At 39.5% G+C, this 16,726-nt stretch overlaps 2 protein-coding genes across 2 annotated transcripts; both read right to left on the reverse strand.

Annotated features, from left to right (window-relative positions):
* Window positions 1–206: 206 nt before the first annotated feature.
* LOC106980753 (olfactory receptor 2A2-like) lies at window positions 207–1,136 on the reverse strand. Its single transcript, XM_015078824.1, has one exon. It carries the CDS (start codon window positions 1,134–1,136, stop codon window positions 207–209), a length of 930 nt encoding a protein of 309 aa, XP_014934310.1.
* A 13,476-nt stretch (window positions 1,137–14,612) lies between these two features.
* LOC106980734 (olfactory receptor 2A14-like) lies at window positions 14,613–15,624 on the reverse strand. Its single transcript, XM_015078807.3, has one exon. It carries the CDS (start codon window positions 15,622–15,624, stop codon window positions 14,692–14,694), a length of 933 nt encoding a protein of 310 aa, XP_014934293.2. The 3' UTR covers window positions 14,613–14,691.
* Between the last annotated feature and the right edge of the window lie 1,102 nt (window positions 15,625–16,726).

The raw sequence follows: 16,726 nt of genomic DNA on the forward strand, positions 1-16,726 counted from the left end.
TGATAATTTAGATGTCCCAAATACTAACACAGTCTCTCGGTTTCAGAAGATACGCTTTTCCATGGAATTTTGCCCTATTTTTAGAGCTAGAAGATGGACAGTTACCACGTTTAATTCAAACTTCCAAGTGGGAACCTATCTGAATTTTTGCTTCAGCAAACTGCATAATTTAAAAGGAAACCCCCAAACAACATTCTATCTATATTTCACATGGACCTTTTCTTCAGTGCTCTATACAAAGAAGCCTTTACCTGAGCGTTCCTCAGGCTGTAAATGAGAGGGTTCAGCATTGGGTTAAAAAGACTATGAAAAAGGGATAATATTTTCTCTTGCTCTTCTCGTTGTTTGGAATCTGGGACCATATAAACGACCATGGCTATGCCAAAGAAGAGTCCAACCACACAGAGATGGGACGAACAGGTGGAGAAGGCCTTTCTGCGGCCTTCCCCAGACTGGATTTTAAGGATGGCCCAGAGGATGCACATGTAGGAGATTAGCATTAAACTGAGGGGCCCAACTAAGACAAACATACAGGCAGCAAGGATAACCAATTGGTTGATCCATGTGTCAGCACAGGCCAACTTGAGGACAGATAGGATTTCACAGAAGAGGTGATTCACTTCCCGGGGTCCACAGAAGGGCAACCGTAGAAGGAGAATTGCATGTACCAGAGCCAGAATAAATCCACATGACCAGGAAGTGGCAGCCAGGACCAGGCACAGTCTCCAGCTCATGATGACAGTATACTGGAGGGGGTGGCAGATTGCCACAAACCTATCATAAGACATCGCCACCAAGATCAGGCACTCCGTAGCAGCAAAACCCAAATACAAAAATGTCTGCATTATGCATGAAACAAAGGAGATGGCTCTCTTCTGATTCACTAAGTTTGCCAACATCTTGGGGACATTATTGGATGCATAGGAAATGTCAATGATGGCCAGGTGGGAGAGGAAGAAGTACATGGGGGTGTGTAGTCTCGAGTCCAGACAGATGAGTCCCAAGATCATGCCATTTGCCAACAAGCTAAAGATGTAGAACAGGGAAAAGATCCAGAAGAGGAGCACTTCCATCTCTGCACGGAGCTGGAATCCCACCAAGATGAATTCTGTGACCCATGACTGGTTGCTTCCCATTTCTTAATGACAGTTTGTCAAGGACTGAAGTGTGAGAAAAGGTCATAGGTGGAGAATGGACAAAAATTGGAGTTACTTAGCTCAAAACGAGCTCAGAGAAATCTTGTATCCTTGTTCCTACTTGACAGGGGAAGCAAATTGGGTACCTTTTTTATTTCAACTTTTTTTTAAGGAGGCTCCACACCAACAGGTGGCATGAAATCACAGCCCTGAGATTAAGAGTCTGCTGCTCCACTGACTGAGCCTCCCAGGCACCCCTGATTTGAACTATTAATGTGAAAGAAGTTTAAACTCACAGAAAAGGGTCAAGAATTATACAAAAACTCCCATATTCCTTTACACAGATTCAACAAATTTTAATACCTCTTTCATATTTGCCTTATTCTCTTTTTCTCTACGTTTATGTATTTTTTTTTCTGAGAGTAGGATGAATTCAGTACATTATAAAACACTGAGAATTATCATCTATGCCTTTAGAGGATACCCGGCTTGGGTGAATGTAAGTTACTGGGCTAGTGTATATTGGGCTGGAAAATGCATATGGGTCATTCAAAAATATTAGCGTGGTTACAAACTATGTGCATCACTACCCTCATTGTGTAATCCTGATGGGATGTTGCCCTGGGGTCATTCTCCTCATTTGAACCATTTTATTGCAGTTTTCACTTGTCACTGCAAAGAGAATGGTGACAGCCTACTTGATCTTCTCTCGGCCCTATTAAGGAGACTAATTATAAGACAGCTGATAAAAAGGGTCTTTGCTACTCTTGAGAATCAGAGTAGATTCACGTGAGGAGGCTCTTCAGGTACCTATTAACTGTATGGAATTGGCCAATATTAACAGTTAAAAGAGTAATATCCGCACTATGAAGACATGGATAATCCTCAAGATAAAATCCAAATGTCGTGTATTTGAACAGACATTCCCTTTCACCAAATGATAAATCTTATGGGCCTGTAATATGTCCTGTACATCTTTACATTTCAAATGACTAGTAAATTCTAGATAAAACAGGCACTCAGGAAATGTTAGATGGATGACTGTCATTTTAGTTAAAAAAAATGGATGTACTGTGTATCTTCTACTTGCCAGTTTCTTTTGACAAAGACATGGTTTCTCCTTCATTAGAGAAGTTCACAGAAGTTAGAGTATGATCACTGGAAAATGAAACAGAGACAAAATCATAGATTCTTTCACCTCCATGAATATGATCGCATGTGGGAGGATTCTATGCATATGTGCGTGAAGTTTGTGACATTGATTTTGCCACAATTAAAGAATATACCTGTATTATGTAAAGTTGGAGACAACATCAATATTGTAAAATCTACAGAGTTGGATACGATGAGCCATGTCTGAAACACATTTAATCTCTAACATAAAAGATAAAAATATTGTTGAAGGTAATCGATCTATTGCTATTCAGTAGGAACACTTGTTTATGAACTTTTTAGTCTAGTCACTTTTGTGTGTGATTGTGTATATCTTTTTATTCTTATTTTAATTACCATTATTTTCAGTTTGCTCTTAAAAAATGAACAACATAAAAACAAAATTGAAAGTAGGTTAAAACTCTTTAGCAGTTAGAGTACTGAAATAGAGAAGAAAATGTCCCAATAATGATGCTTGAAATTTCACCTCCCTGATGGAGTAAATGAAACAATAGCAACTCAAGAAAAGCTTTGCATGGTTGTATGAGCAGTGCTCTCTAGGCAGTCCTGTACACCAGTATTTTTTTCTTTATTTTAAAGAGAGAGAGAGAGAGAGAGAGAGTACAAGCAGGGGACGGGAAAGAGGGAGAGAAGGAGGGGGGGGGAGAAAGGGAGAGAGAGAGAGAGAGAGAGAGAGAGAGAGAGAGAGAGAGAATATTAAGCAGCTGCATGCTCATCATGGAATCCAACACAGAGCTTGATTCCAGGGCCCTGGGATCATGACCTGAGCCAAAATCAAGAGTAGGAGACTCAACCAACTGAGCCATGCCTAGGTTCCCCTCAGAATGTGTTGTGATCAAGGGAACTATATTCTATTTCTTCAATCCTCTCCAGGAATGCTGGCACTCATTCTTCCCTCTTTTGTGATAAGAAAGACATGAACATACAATACAATGATCTTTAAGTCTTATAATTGTCACAACAGGGTGATAACCTGGGATAGTTCAAAAAGATATAATGATACAGCAAACTTACATCTTACAGTGTTTGAGCAAAGACTTACTGTTACTAGAATTTTCTTTTCCATTGAGACAGGTTTCTCTGGACATCAATAGCTTCATTTAGGGTAGGTAATATAAAAAGTCCTTTCATTAATTTGGCCATTGCAGAGCTTTATTCAGAGACAATACTTCAATATAAGGCTTCTCATTCTCTGAGCCCCCTCACACGGAGACAGTCATGCTAGCTCTGCCTACCAGCACTGAGTTACAGTTCCATTGGTAGGAAATGGTGAGAGGTGGTGGGGAAGTTCAAGGATGCCCTGACCACTACTCAGTAGGCAGAGGTCCCTAATGTCGGGGAAGGAAACATTCAGATGCTGATTGCATCTACCTACAGTGCACAATGGGAGTCAGGAGGCAGGATCACCCAGGAATGTCATTCTTGTCCACATAGCCTGTCCTTTATCAACTACCCGTACTGAAAATCACCTCCCAGCATAAATTCATCCCTTCTGCATAAGAACATGTTAGCACTGGGTTTTCTCACAAGAATCTACTTTGATCTAGAATAAATTTCACAGAGGTGAGAAATGTACCTCTAACATGGGTGCAGTGTCCTGTTCCCTTAGTAGCTTTCAGAGGATTAAATCCCAGGTATAGAAGGAGTCACTCACTAGACTTGCTGAAGTCTCTTCAAAGAACCCCAAGAGAATAGGTTTTATTTTAGAATCAGATGAACATAAAACATTCTTGCATTTCTACTGAGGATTCAAATTCCCAGAAGAATCATAAGAAAAAAGGTGGGGAGGGAAATCCTCTGGGGTAGAGTTAAGATTGCATGTGATTGGCCTCGAAGGAAAATTCTGGGGTACAAACAGGGCAGATGTGGACATCACACTGTTTCTACACAAACTTTCAAATGTCTCAAGGGTTATAAATGTGAGACAAATACCACAATTACAGTACCCAAACTCTAAAAATTTATTACGGTTTTATGAAGTCATGCTTCTCCACAATCCCTATCGAAGCATCTGAGAGAATGGAACTTCTAGATACTTGAGAAGTAGATTCCCAGGGAGCCTGTACCACCCTGAGAGAGAATAGATCCCCCAAGCCAAGATGAATCTCTAGCTGCAGTAAGGGTTGATAAATCCAAATGAGGAAGGCTTCTAACATACATAAGCAACAAGTATTGAGCCTGTCTCTTATTTCAGAAAATGTGCCAAATGCTCTATATTGATTACATGGTGTAATCTGATCAGCATTACCATTTTATGGGTGTGGAGACTGAAGTTTGAATATACTAAATTATTGATTCTCTAAGTGTGGTCCAGGGACTGGGAGGGGGAAATCTTGGAGAACCTCAAAGGGTCCATATGATCAAAACTGTTATCATAATTATATTTAGACTTTTTTACTTTTTCAACCTCCCTCTCTCAAGAGTGTGCCATGGACTATTCCAGAAGCAGCATGGCATGTGATACTGCATGAGACAGAGTGCAGAAGAAATATAAAATTCACCTGTCCTTGCTTAAGCCAACATTTAAAATTTTTTTCAAAAATGTAAAACATAGTTACTCCTTTTACTGATTATTTTTGCTTTATAAAATATTTATATAAAAATACATTATATTAATATGTAATGGAAATATTTCTAAATGAATGAAAATATTTAATGAATTCTCAGTTTTGATTTCCAATATGATACATATCGAGAAATTTCAGGCCCTGTGTTGACAGCTCAGAGCCTGGAGCCTGCTTCAGAATGTGTGTCTCCCTCTCTCTCTGCCTCCCCCCACCTCACCACTCACACTCTCTCTTTCTCTCCAAAATAAAAATTAACATTAAAAATTTTTTTTAAAAATATTAAAATAACAACCAAAAAGAAATACAACCACATGGAGGAGAGTCAGCACGGTGGAGAAGTAGGGGGACCTGATGTTCCCTCAAATACAGCAGTACTGAGGCTAGAAGACTTGGAATTCCAGGAATTGGGGCTATAGAGTGACAGAAACCTCTGTCACACAATCGTATGATTGAAAACTGAGAGAGATACAACAGGTGGTGTTTATCCATAGAACAGAGAGACAAAAGGAAGAGAAAGAGGTGTGGAAGTGTAGGATTGTATTTGGACAATAGGAAAACCACAGAGCAGGGAATGGAAAAAAACAGAGAAAGAACCAATTTCTAACTCCATCCAGGGTTGCGGGGCTTTCTCTGGACTGGGGCTGACTGCTGTGCGCACACACCTGGGGAGGAGGGGAGTCAGCCCTGGGCTCAGTCACCAGCTGAGGTGCAGTTGGAGAGAGCAGTCCCCTTCCTTGAGTGCTGTGGGAAGAAGGCACATAACTGCTTGAAGGACAAAAGACCCTGCAGGTGCACACCAGGTAGAGGCCCTTTGTCGACTGGCTGCCAGAGTGGCAGTATCCCAGAACTGAGTGCGAAGAGTGGGATCCTTTAAGAGATCAGGGTTTGGATCCCAGCTGAGCACCTGAAAGGCATGGGAAACTGTGGAGCGAGACAAACTGGCCCACTCTACCCATGCAGCATTGTGAGGATGGCCTGAACAGAATGGTTTGGGTCACCCAGTCCAGGGAGGAGAGACTGGGGTGTCACTCTTTTTCTCCCCATCACCAACAAGGTGGGGCTTCAGGGAACAGACAAAGGGCCCACAGTGGAGGTGGGACCCGCCTACAACAAACCACCCCTCCGTGCCTAGAAACTGTGTATCTAACAGAGCAAGACTGACACTGACAGAACCAGACAGTCCCTCCTCCAGACCACAGCAGCTACTGGTTCCAAGGCACCATCAGATATGGGTCCAGCGGTTTTGCATTTTCTGATTTGATTCTCAGTCAATTCTTATTTTATATATATGTATGGTTTTTTTTTTTTCTGTTTTCTACTTCCTTTTCTTCCTTTTATTTCTTCCCTTCTCTATTCTGGTTATTCTGGTTGTTGGTTTGTGTAAGTAGACATTTTTAATCTATTCTTTTTATACCTCTTCTGTGTCTCCTTATTCTTTATTCCCCACCCCCCTCTCTCTCTGAATTAAGCCACATAGTTTCTCTGATTCTCTTCCTGGTCAATTTTTTTCCTTTCTTTTCCCCCATCCCTGTCATTTCTCTCTTTGTATGGGATAAGACTTCTTTCTCCACCACCCCCTTTTTAGAATTTTTTCCAGGGCTACTTCAATGAACAAATCACAGCACACCTGGTGGAAGGTCCGAACCATCACTATGAGTAGGGAGATAAAGCAACGAGAATCACAACAGAAGAAAGCATGCAACACACCCCAAAAACACCTCCTGAAGGGCCAGGCCCTGGACAGTGTATGACCCCTTTTTAATATAGTAGTGCTCACAGGTGCAGGACACATAACAATCTATTAAAACACATAAAAGACAGAAAACTAGCCTAAATGATGAAATGGAAGAATTCTCTTCAAAAGAAATTCTAGGAAGAAATGACAGCTAGAGAATTGCTCAAAACAGATATAAGCAATATATCTGATTAAGAGTTTAGAATAATAGTCATACGACTAATAGCGGGGCTTGAAAAAAGCATAGAAGACAGCAGAGAATCTATTGCTGCAGAGATCAAGGACCTAAGAAATACTCATGATGAATTAAGAAATGTTGTAAATGAGGTGCAAAATAAACTAAACGCAGTGACAGCAAGGGTGGAAGAAGCGGAGGAGAGAATAAGTGAAACAGAAGATAAAATTATGGGAAATGATGAAGCCAAGAAAAAAAGAGGTAAGAAAATACTAGACCAATGAGGGGTGAATTATAGAACTAAGTGACTCAATGAAACGTGATAATATCTGTATCATAGGAGTTCCAGAAGAAGAAGGGGAGTGGGCAGAAGGTTTACTTGAATAAATTATAGCTGAGAAGTTACCTAATCCGGGAAAGGAAGCAGACATCCCAATCCAGGAGGCACAGAGAACTCCCTTCCGATGTAACAAGAATAGGTCTTCACCATGGCATATCATAGTGCAACTGGCAAAATACAAAGATAAAGAGAGAATTCTAAAAGCAGCTAGGGACAAATTGGCCTTAACCTTCAAGGGTAAACATATAAGGGTAGTATCAGACCTGTCCACTGAAACTTGGCAGGCCAGAAGGGAGTGGCAGGAAATACTCACTGTGCTGAATAGAAAAATATGCAGCCAAGAATCCTTTATCCAGCAAGGCTGTCATTTAGAATAGAAGGAGAGATAAAGGTTTCCCAGACAAACAAAAACTGAAGGAGTTCATGACCACTAAACCAGCCCTGTAAGACATCCTAAGGGGAGTTCTGTGAGTGGAATGCTGCAAAGACTACAAAGGACCAGAGACATCACTACAAGAATGAAATGTACAGATTTCTATGGATTTCTACGACACGAAGTCCATATCTTTCAATAGTAACTCTGAATGTAAATGGACTAACTTCCCCAATCAAAAGACATAGGGTATCAGAATGGATTTAAAAAAGAAAAAAAATAAGATCAATCTATATGCTGTTTACAAGAGACTCAATTTAGACCCGAAGATACATTCAGATTGAAAGTGAGGGGATGGAGAACCACATATCATGCTACTGGAAGTCAAAAGAAAGCTGGAGTAGCCATATTTCTATCAGACACATGAGATTTTAAACTAAAGGCTGTAAGAAGAGATGAAGAAGGGCATTATATCATAATTACAAGATCCATCCGTCAAGAAGAGCTAACAATTCTAAATGTTTATGCCCCCAACTTGAAATCCCCAAATATGTAAATCAATTAATCATGAACATAAGCAATCTTATTGATAAGAATATAGTAATTTCAGGGGGCTTTAATACTTCACTTACAACAATGGAAAGTTCATTTAAGCAGAAAATCAATAAAGAAACAATGGCCTTGAATGATACACTGGACCAGATGGATTTGACAGATATATTCAGAACTTTCCATCCAAAAGCAGCAGAATACACATTCTTCTTGAGTGCACATGGAAAATTCTCCAAGACAGATCACATACTGGGTCACAAAGCAGTGAGACCTCAATAAATATAAAAGAATTGAGATCATACCATGTGTATTTTCAAATCACAATACTATGAAACTTGAAATCAACCACAAGAAAAAATTTGGTAATCCTCCAAATGCATGGAGGCTAAATAACAGCCTACTAAAGAATGAATGGGTCAACCAGGCAATTAAAGAAGAAATTAAAAAATATATGGAAGCAAATGAAAATAAAAACATGACAGTCCAAACCCTTTGGGATGTAGCAAAGGCAGTCCTAAGAGGAAAATACATTGCAATCCAGGCCTATCTCAAGAAACAGGAAAAATCACAAATACAAAACCTAACTTCACACCTAAAGGAACTAGAAGAATAGCAAAGAAACCCCAAAGCCAACAGAAGAGAAATAATAAAGATTAGAGCAGAAATAAACAGTATAGAATCCAAATAAATAAATAAATAAATAAATAACAGTAGAACAGATCAATGAATCAAAGAGATGGTATTTTGAAAAAATAAACAAGTGTTCTCAAAAAGAAAAGAGAGAAAACCCAAATTGATAAAATCACAAATGAAAGAGGAGAGATGCCAACAAACATCACAGAAATACAATTATTAGAGAATACTATGAAAAATTATATGCCAACAAACTAGACAACCTGGAAGAAATGGAAAAATTCCTAGATACTCACACATTACCAAAACTCAAATGGGAATAGAAAATTTGAACATATAACCAGCAAAGAAATGGAATCAGTTATCAAAAATCTGCCAACAAATAAGAATTCTACCAGACATTTAAAGCAGAGGTAATACCTATCCTTTTCAAGTTGCTCCAAAATATAAAAACAGAAGGAAACCTTCCCGACTCATTCTATGAAGCCAGCATTACCTTGATTCCCAAACCAGACAGAGACCCCACTAAAAAGGAGGATTACAGGCCAGTATTCCTGATGAATATGGATGCAAAACTTCTCAACAAGTTACTGGCAAATCAAATTCAACAATATATTAAAAGAATTATTCACCATGATCAAGTGGGATTCATTCCTGGGCTACAGGGCTGGTTCAATATTTACAAGTCAATAAATATGATATATCACATTAATAGAAGAAAGGATAAGAACCATATGATCTTGTCAATTGATGCAGAAAAAGCATTTGACAAAATTCAGCATCCTTTCTTAATAAAAACCCTCAAGAAAGTCGGGATAGAAGGGACATACCTTAACATCATAAAAGCCATATACGAAAAGCCCACAGCTAATATCATCCTCCATTGTGAAAAACTGAGAACTTTCCTCCTGAGATCAGGAACACAATAGGGATGTCCACTCTCACCACTGTTGTTTAACATAATGCTGGAAGTCCTAGCCTCAGCAATCAGACAATAAAATGAAATAAAATGAGAAAGAAGTCAAACTTTCACTTTTTGCAGATGACATAATGCTTTACATGGAAAGCCCAAAAGACTACACAAAAAGCTGCTAGAACTGATAGATGAATTCAGCAAAGTCACAGGATACAAAATCAGTATACAGAAATCTGTTGCATTTCTACATACCAATAATGGAGCAACAGAAAGAGAAATCAAGAAATTGATCCCATTCATAATTGCACCAAGAACCATAAAATACCTAGGAATAAACCTGACCAAAGATGTAAAAGATCTGTATGCTGAAAACTATAGAAAACTTATGAAGGAAATTGAAGAAGACGCAAAGAAAAACATTCCATGCTCATGGATTGGAAGAAGAAATATTGTTAAAATGTCAATATTACTCAAAGCAATCTACACATTCAGGGTGATCCCAATCAAAATTGCACGGGCATTCTTCTCAGAGCTAGAATAAACAATCCTAAAATTTGTATGGAACCACAAAAGACCCCAAATAGCAAAAGTAATGTTGGAAAAGAAAACCAAAGCGGGAGGCATCACAGTCCCAGACTTTAGCCTCTACTACAAAGCTGTAATCATCAAGACAGTATGGTATTGGCACAGAAATAGACACATAGACCAATGGAATAGGATATAGAACCCAGAATTGGACCCACAAATGTATGGCCAACTAATCTTTGACAAAGCAGGAAAGAGTATCTAATGGAAAAAAGACAGTCTCTTTAGCAAATGGTGCTGGGAGAACTGGACAGCAACATGGAGAAGAATGAAACTGGACCACTTTCTTACACCATACACAAAAATAAACTCGAAATGGATGAAAGACCTAAATGTGAGCAGGAAACTATCAAAACCCTAGAGGAGAAAACAGGAAACAACCTCTTTGACCTCAGCCACAGCAACTGCTTGCTTGACACATCTCTAAAGGCAAGGGAAATAAAAGCAAAAATGAACTATTGGGACCTCATCAAGGTAAAAAGCTTGTGCACTGCAAAGGAAACAATCAGTAAAACTAAAAGGCAACCGATGGAATGGGAAAAGATATTTGCAAGTGACATGTCAGATAAAGGGTTAGTATCCAAAACCTATAAAGAATTCACCAAACTCAACACCCCAAAAACCAAATAATCCAGTGAAGAATTGGGCAAAAGCCATGAGTAGACACTTTCCCAAAGACATCCCCAGATGGCTGATAGGCACATGAAAAGATGCTCAACATCACTCATCATCAGGAAAATACAAATTAAAACCATAATGAGATACCACCTCACACCAGTCAGAGTGGCTTAAATTCATAACTCAGGAGACAACAGATGTTGGAGAGGTTGTGGAGAAACAGGAACCCTCCTATACTGTTGGTGGGAATGCAAACTGGTGCAGCCACTCTGGAAAACAGTGTGGAGGTTCCTCAAAAAATTAAAGACTGAATTACCCTACGACCCAGCAATAGCACTACTAGGAATTTATCCAAAGGATACAGGAGTGCTGATTCATAGGAGCACATTTACCCCAATGTTTATAGCAGCACTTTCAACAATAGCCAAATTATGGAAAGAGACCAAAGGTCCAACAACTGATGAATAAATAAAGAATATGTGGTTTATATATACAATGGAATACTACTTGGCAGTGAGAAAGAATGAAATCCTGTCATTATGCAACAACATGGATGGAACTGGAGAGTATTATGCTAAGTGAAAGAAGTCAGTCAGAGAAAGACAGACACCATATGTTTTCAGTCACATGTGGAATTTGAGAAACTTAACAGAAGACTATGGGGAAAGGGAAGGGGAAAAAATAGTTTCAAACAGAGAGAAGGCAAACCATAAAAGACTCTTAAATACAAAGAACAAACTAAGGGTTGATGGGGAGCGGGCAGGGGATGGGGAAAATGGATGATGAGCATTGAGGAGGGCACTTGTTGGGATGAGCACTAGGTGTTGTATGTAAGCCATGAATCATGGGAATCTATCCCTGAAGTCAAGAGCACACTGTGAACTCTGTTGTTAGCTAACTTGACAATAAATTATGTTTAAATAAAAAAGAGATACAACCACATAAAAATGTCTTTCAGTCCTTGGTAATTTTTAAGAGTTCAAAGAGGTCTGGAAACCATATATTAGAGTACCACTAAACTAATTGGTAGATTGCCAATCTAGAAAGGGTCAGAGATGGAAACAAATGAATCTTACCTGATACCAATGGTTTTATAGTTTTCTCTTGTTGTTGCCACAAATGAACACAAACGTAGCAGCTTAAAACAGCACACATATGGTATATATATATATATATATATATATATATATATATATACACACACACACACACACACACACACACACACACACTGGAATATTACTCAGCCATTAAAAAAAATATTTTCATTTGTACCAACATGGATGGTTGTAGAACTATAATGCTAAGTGAAATAAATCAGGCAGAGAAAGATAAATACCACCATTTGATTTCACTCATATGTGAAATTTAAGAAACAAAACAAACGAAGAAAGGAAAAGAGACACACACAAAAAAACAGACTCTGAACTATAGAGAACAAACTGGCAGTTACCAGAAGGGAGGTGGCTGTGGGAATGGGAAAACATGGGAAGGGGATTAAGAGTACTCTTATGATGAGCACTGAACAATGTATAGAATTGCTGAATCACTATGTTGTACACCTGAGGCTCACATAACACTGTATGTTAATTATATTGGAATTAAAAAAAGTTAAAAATTATATATACATATATATACACATTCATATACACACACACACACACTCTCTCACACACACACAATGTAAAAAAAAAAAACACCCAGACACATTAACAACAAAAAAAACCCTAGGCCACAAGTGTTATCTCTCAGTTTCTCTGGGTCAGAAGTTCTGGTGTCGGATTCTCTGTTTCTGTCTCACAGGCTAAATTCAAAGATGTGGCGGGGTCTGTAGTCCTCCTGCAGTCCTCACCCAGGGCGCCCTCCATCCTCACACTTGAGATCTCCTGACTTCCTCCTCTGCTGTTAGATGGGAAAATACCCTGCTTTTGGAAAGCTCACCAGACCTGATTAGGCCCACCAACATAACCTCCAGAGTTTAAGATCAATTGGTTTTGCAAAACATCTTCACAGCAGAGCCCAGATTAGCCCTTGATTAAAAAAGAGGGGCAGGCTCCTCAGGGGGCCATCTTGAGGATCCCACCACCCAGTCTCTTCTCTTAATCACAGAGCAGTGCCTTCATTTTCTAGATCCTGTACCTTTCCTCAGACAGGTGCTATCCTGTGACTCTCTTTATTATCTGCCACATACACCTCCAGGACTCCCTCCCCAGGTAATCAAAGTAATTCTGACACTAAACTCACAGGGACACAATTTCCATTTCTGTGTCTCATGCTAAGTGACAAGACCAGCATATTTTAAAGTTCCTTTTAATTCCTAATTTATATGAGTTTAAGAGAACCCTTTTTTGCACAGTGCACACACCTGGCCCTTGGCCTGGTGCTCTTACAGCACAATGACCATATTTTTCTCAGCATCTACTTTTAGAAGAGCACTTAGGTAACAGGTACAGACAGCAATGTTTTACTTAAAATAATAGATGAAGCAATAACATGAATATGGCCCATATTTGGAGGAGCCAGTGGAGATTAGGCACAGACTCAAAGAAACATCTATAGCCTATAAAGCCATGACATACATTTTCACATTTTTGGTACTAATTTGATCACTTGTTCTCCTTGGAGCTATGTTGTTCATACCTTGTAATAACCTTGTGCAGAGCTATTTAGCATAGAAATGAGCTGTGGGTTAGTTAAATCAAGTTCTGCCTAAGACCAGCCATTTTCCATTGATATGACAACTTGTGAAAGATTTAACTGGATCTCCCAATACATTTGGTCATCAATACCAGCATTGTCATGTCACTTATTTACATAATGTAGCTGAATTTTAGCAATAATGTCAATGTTACCTCACAGCAGAGCATAGTCATGGTACAATTCAGTTTCATTACAGAACATATCAGAGGTATGTAAGAATTATAGTCGTATTTGCTATGACATTCCAACAGGTTTGGCCCTTGTCCATTTACCAGGTTATCATGACAGGTGTCATTATAATTAGCCAAGATTCACTGATTTCTCAGTTCCAGTCAGTTGAAGACAAAACCAGTTACCCTATCTCAGTTTAAAGTCTTGTACTGAAACTAGTTTTTATTGTGTATCATTATATATTGATGAGGACACTCCGTTATTCCAAACAGTTCCTTTTCCTCCCAGCTGATGAATTTGATACATCTTAGAAATTCGTGAGCTTTGTCATGCTGTACAGAGGCTGTCAAAAGGGTCTGCAGTCTCCACCACCACCCTGCCTGCATGGTGATGCCCTTTCTTTACATGGCAAAGATTTGCCTTTTGTAGGAACCCACAAAAGGGTTCTTATACACCCTTTATTGTTCTTATACACCCTTTATTGGTTGTTTTCTGTGGAAATGTACATAAAGGCAGTGATGTAAACCTTCTCTTGCTCCTGTCTTCTGCCTTCTGACCACCCTGGTGTCTTTCCTACATGTCCCTGGGATCCTGCCTCCTTTTCCAGAACCTGTGAGGACAACAAACTTTTTGCTTTCCTAATATATCTCTGTCTCCTCATGTGGTCGTACTTGACTCACCATTGCATTTAAAATGTACAAAACACTTGGTATGTGGCTTGCTTTCTTCACAGGAATATTGAAAATCAGAATGATTCTGAAAAGGTCTAATATTTGTCAATTTTGCAAACATTATGTCTTGTGCTTTTTGCATCATCTCTAATAATCTTTGCCTACCAATGGTCACGAAGACATTCATCTATTTTATTTTCTAAAGTCTACATGGCTTCAGGTTGTATATTTAAGTCTAAAAGATTCTATGTTAATGTGGTATTTATTATAGCACAAGGTGAAAATGCCACCTGCCAGATTTCATTGGGAGCAAAATGCCTTTCCCCATGTTGGTTTTTGGTATCCTTCATACGTGCCTCTGTTTGTACAGCGTTCTCCTCAGGGCACCCTTGACCTCTGTGTTCCTCAGGCTGTAGATCAGTGGGTTCAGCATAGGGTTGAAAAGGCTGTAAAACAAGGAGAGGATCTTCTGTTGCTCCTCGGGGTGGCGGGATTTGGGGGTCATATACATGACAATGGCGCTTCCAAAGAAGAGCCCCACCACGCAGAGGTGGGAGGAGCAGGTGGAGAAGGCCTTTCTGCGGCCCTCCCCAGACTGGATCCTCAGGATGGTGAACAGGATGCGCGTGTAGGACACCAGCACCAGGCAGAGGGGCCCTAGTAAGATAAATACACAGGCTGCAAAAATGACAACTTGGTTGAGCCAGGTGTCAGCGCAGGCCAGCTTGAGGACAGATAGGATTTCGCAGAAGAAGTGATTGATTTCATGAGGTCCACAGAAGGGCAGCCTCAGGATGAGAATTAAATGGATGAGGGCCAGGAGGAAGCTAAACACCCAGGAAGTGATGGCCAGGACTGTGCACACTCTCCAGCTCATGATGACAGTGTAATGTAGGGGATTGCAGATCGCCACAAACCTATCGTAGGACATCACGACCAAAATCAGGCACTCTGCATGAGCAAAAGCTAGATACAAAAAAGTCTGCATAATGCAAGGAACAAAGGATATGGTTCTTCTCTGAGTCAAAAGATTTGCCAGCATCTTGGGTACATTGTTGGAAGCATAGGACATATCAATGATGGCCAGATGGGAGAGGAAGAAGTACATGGGGGTGTGCAGTCTAGAGTCTAAGCAGATAAGCCCTAAGATGACCCCATTCCCCAGAAGAGTGAGGGTATAGAAGAGACAGAAAAGTCCAAAGAGAAAAAACTCCAGTGCTGGATAAACCTGGAATCCCAGCAAGGTGACTTCTGTGACCCATGTCTGGTTGCTTCCCATGCTCCTATGGCAGAGACAGACAAATCATGTTCACAACCAGAAGATCAGAGTTCCAGGACAATCAAGACACAGAATATTACTAAATGTTACAGAATGAGCATTTTGAAATATACTACTCTGGGTGGATTTACGGTCATTTATCTTTAGATATGTTAAAAAACAGTGTGCTCATATAAACCAGAAAATTCCCCTTGTATCAATGGAATGGCAGGATATATATGTATATAATTTGTTATAGGTAATATTACAACATGATACATCATATACTGCACCTAAGAGCATACACACACACACACACACACACACACACACACACACACATACACACATGCAAACATATGTTGTTTTGGAGGATTCAGGTGTTCTGGCTTCCCTTCAAGGGTGCGAGTCTTGATTATTACTAGAGTTAGAAGTGAGACAACCCAGATGGAACATCTGCACTGGAGGTATTTTGTCTCCTAAGTTTGCTTGTCTTCTTGGTCCAAGATATGAAGTGATTAGGGTCCTTTTCTTTATATATGTTGCTTACTTATCCTTTTACCTTCACACATGCTTTTCTACCTATTTATTTCAGATTTGAAGTGCCTTCTAAGTAAATTCTCAATTTTATGATATCTTTAAAACTTTGTAAGCCCCTCGTTTTCAGCTCATACTCCCTACAAACATCTTCTGGTAGCTCTTTTCCATCTCCGGTGTTTGTGGTTTTATTCTGAGAGTTTTATTTACTACTTTATGACCATTAGATGCTGAAATTTGGGCACAAGTGAAAGAATTCTTTGGCTGCATGCAATGAACACATGTACATATCCTAAATTCAGGTAAATATGATAACATTTTTGCAGCTTTTTCAAGAATGAAACTCAAAAGGGAAAATGATTTTACATTAATAGCTATCTTGTAATTGTATTTTCTTTGGGTGTTTTCTCCTTTCCCTTCCATAACTTAAGACAGAGACAAATCTCAGAGCTTATTTTCTAGTGTGACAGAATTGTTTGTCATCAGGATGTCTTTGCTGCTTTGGCAATTCCTATGGCCATTAACTCCCCTCAGATCTTCTACACCTGTTACCATGCTGACTGCCCACTGCTGTTTTGATGTGTTC

The sequence above is a fragment of the Acinonyx jubatus genome, chromosome A2, assembly GCF_027475565.1.
Source record: "Acinonyx jubatus isolate Ajub_Pintada_27869175 chromosome A2, VMU_Ajub_asm_v1.0, whole genome shotgun sequence".
Taxonomy (NCBI): Eukaryota; Metazoa; Chordata; class Mammalia; order Carnivora; family Felidae; genus Acinonyx; species Acinonyx jubatus.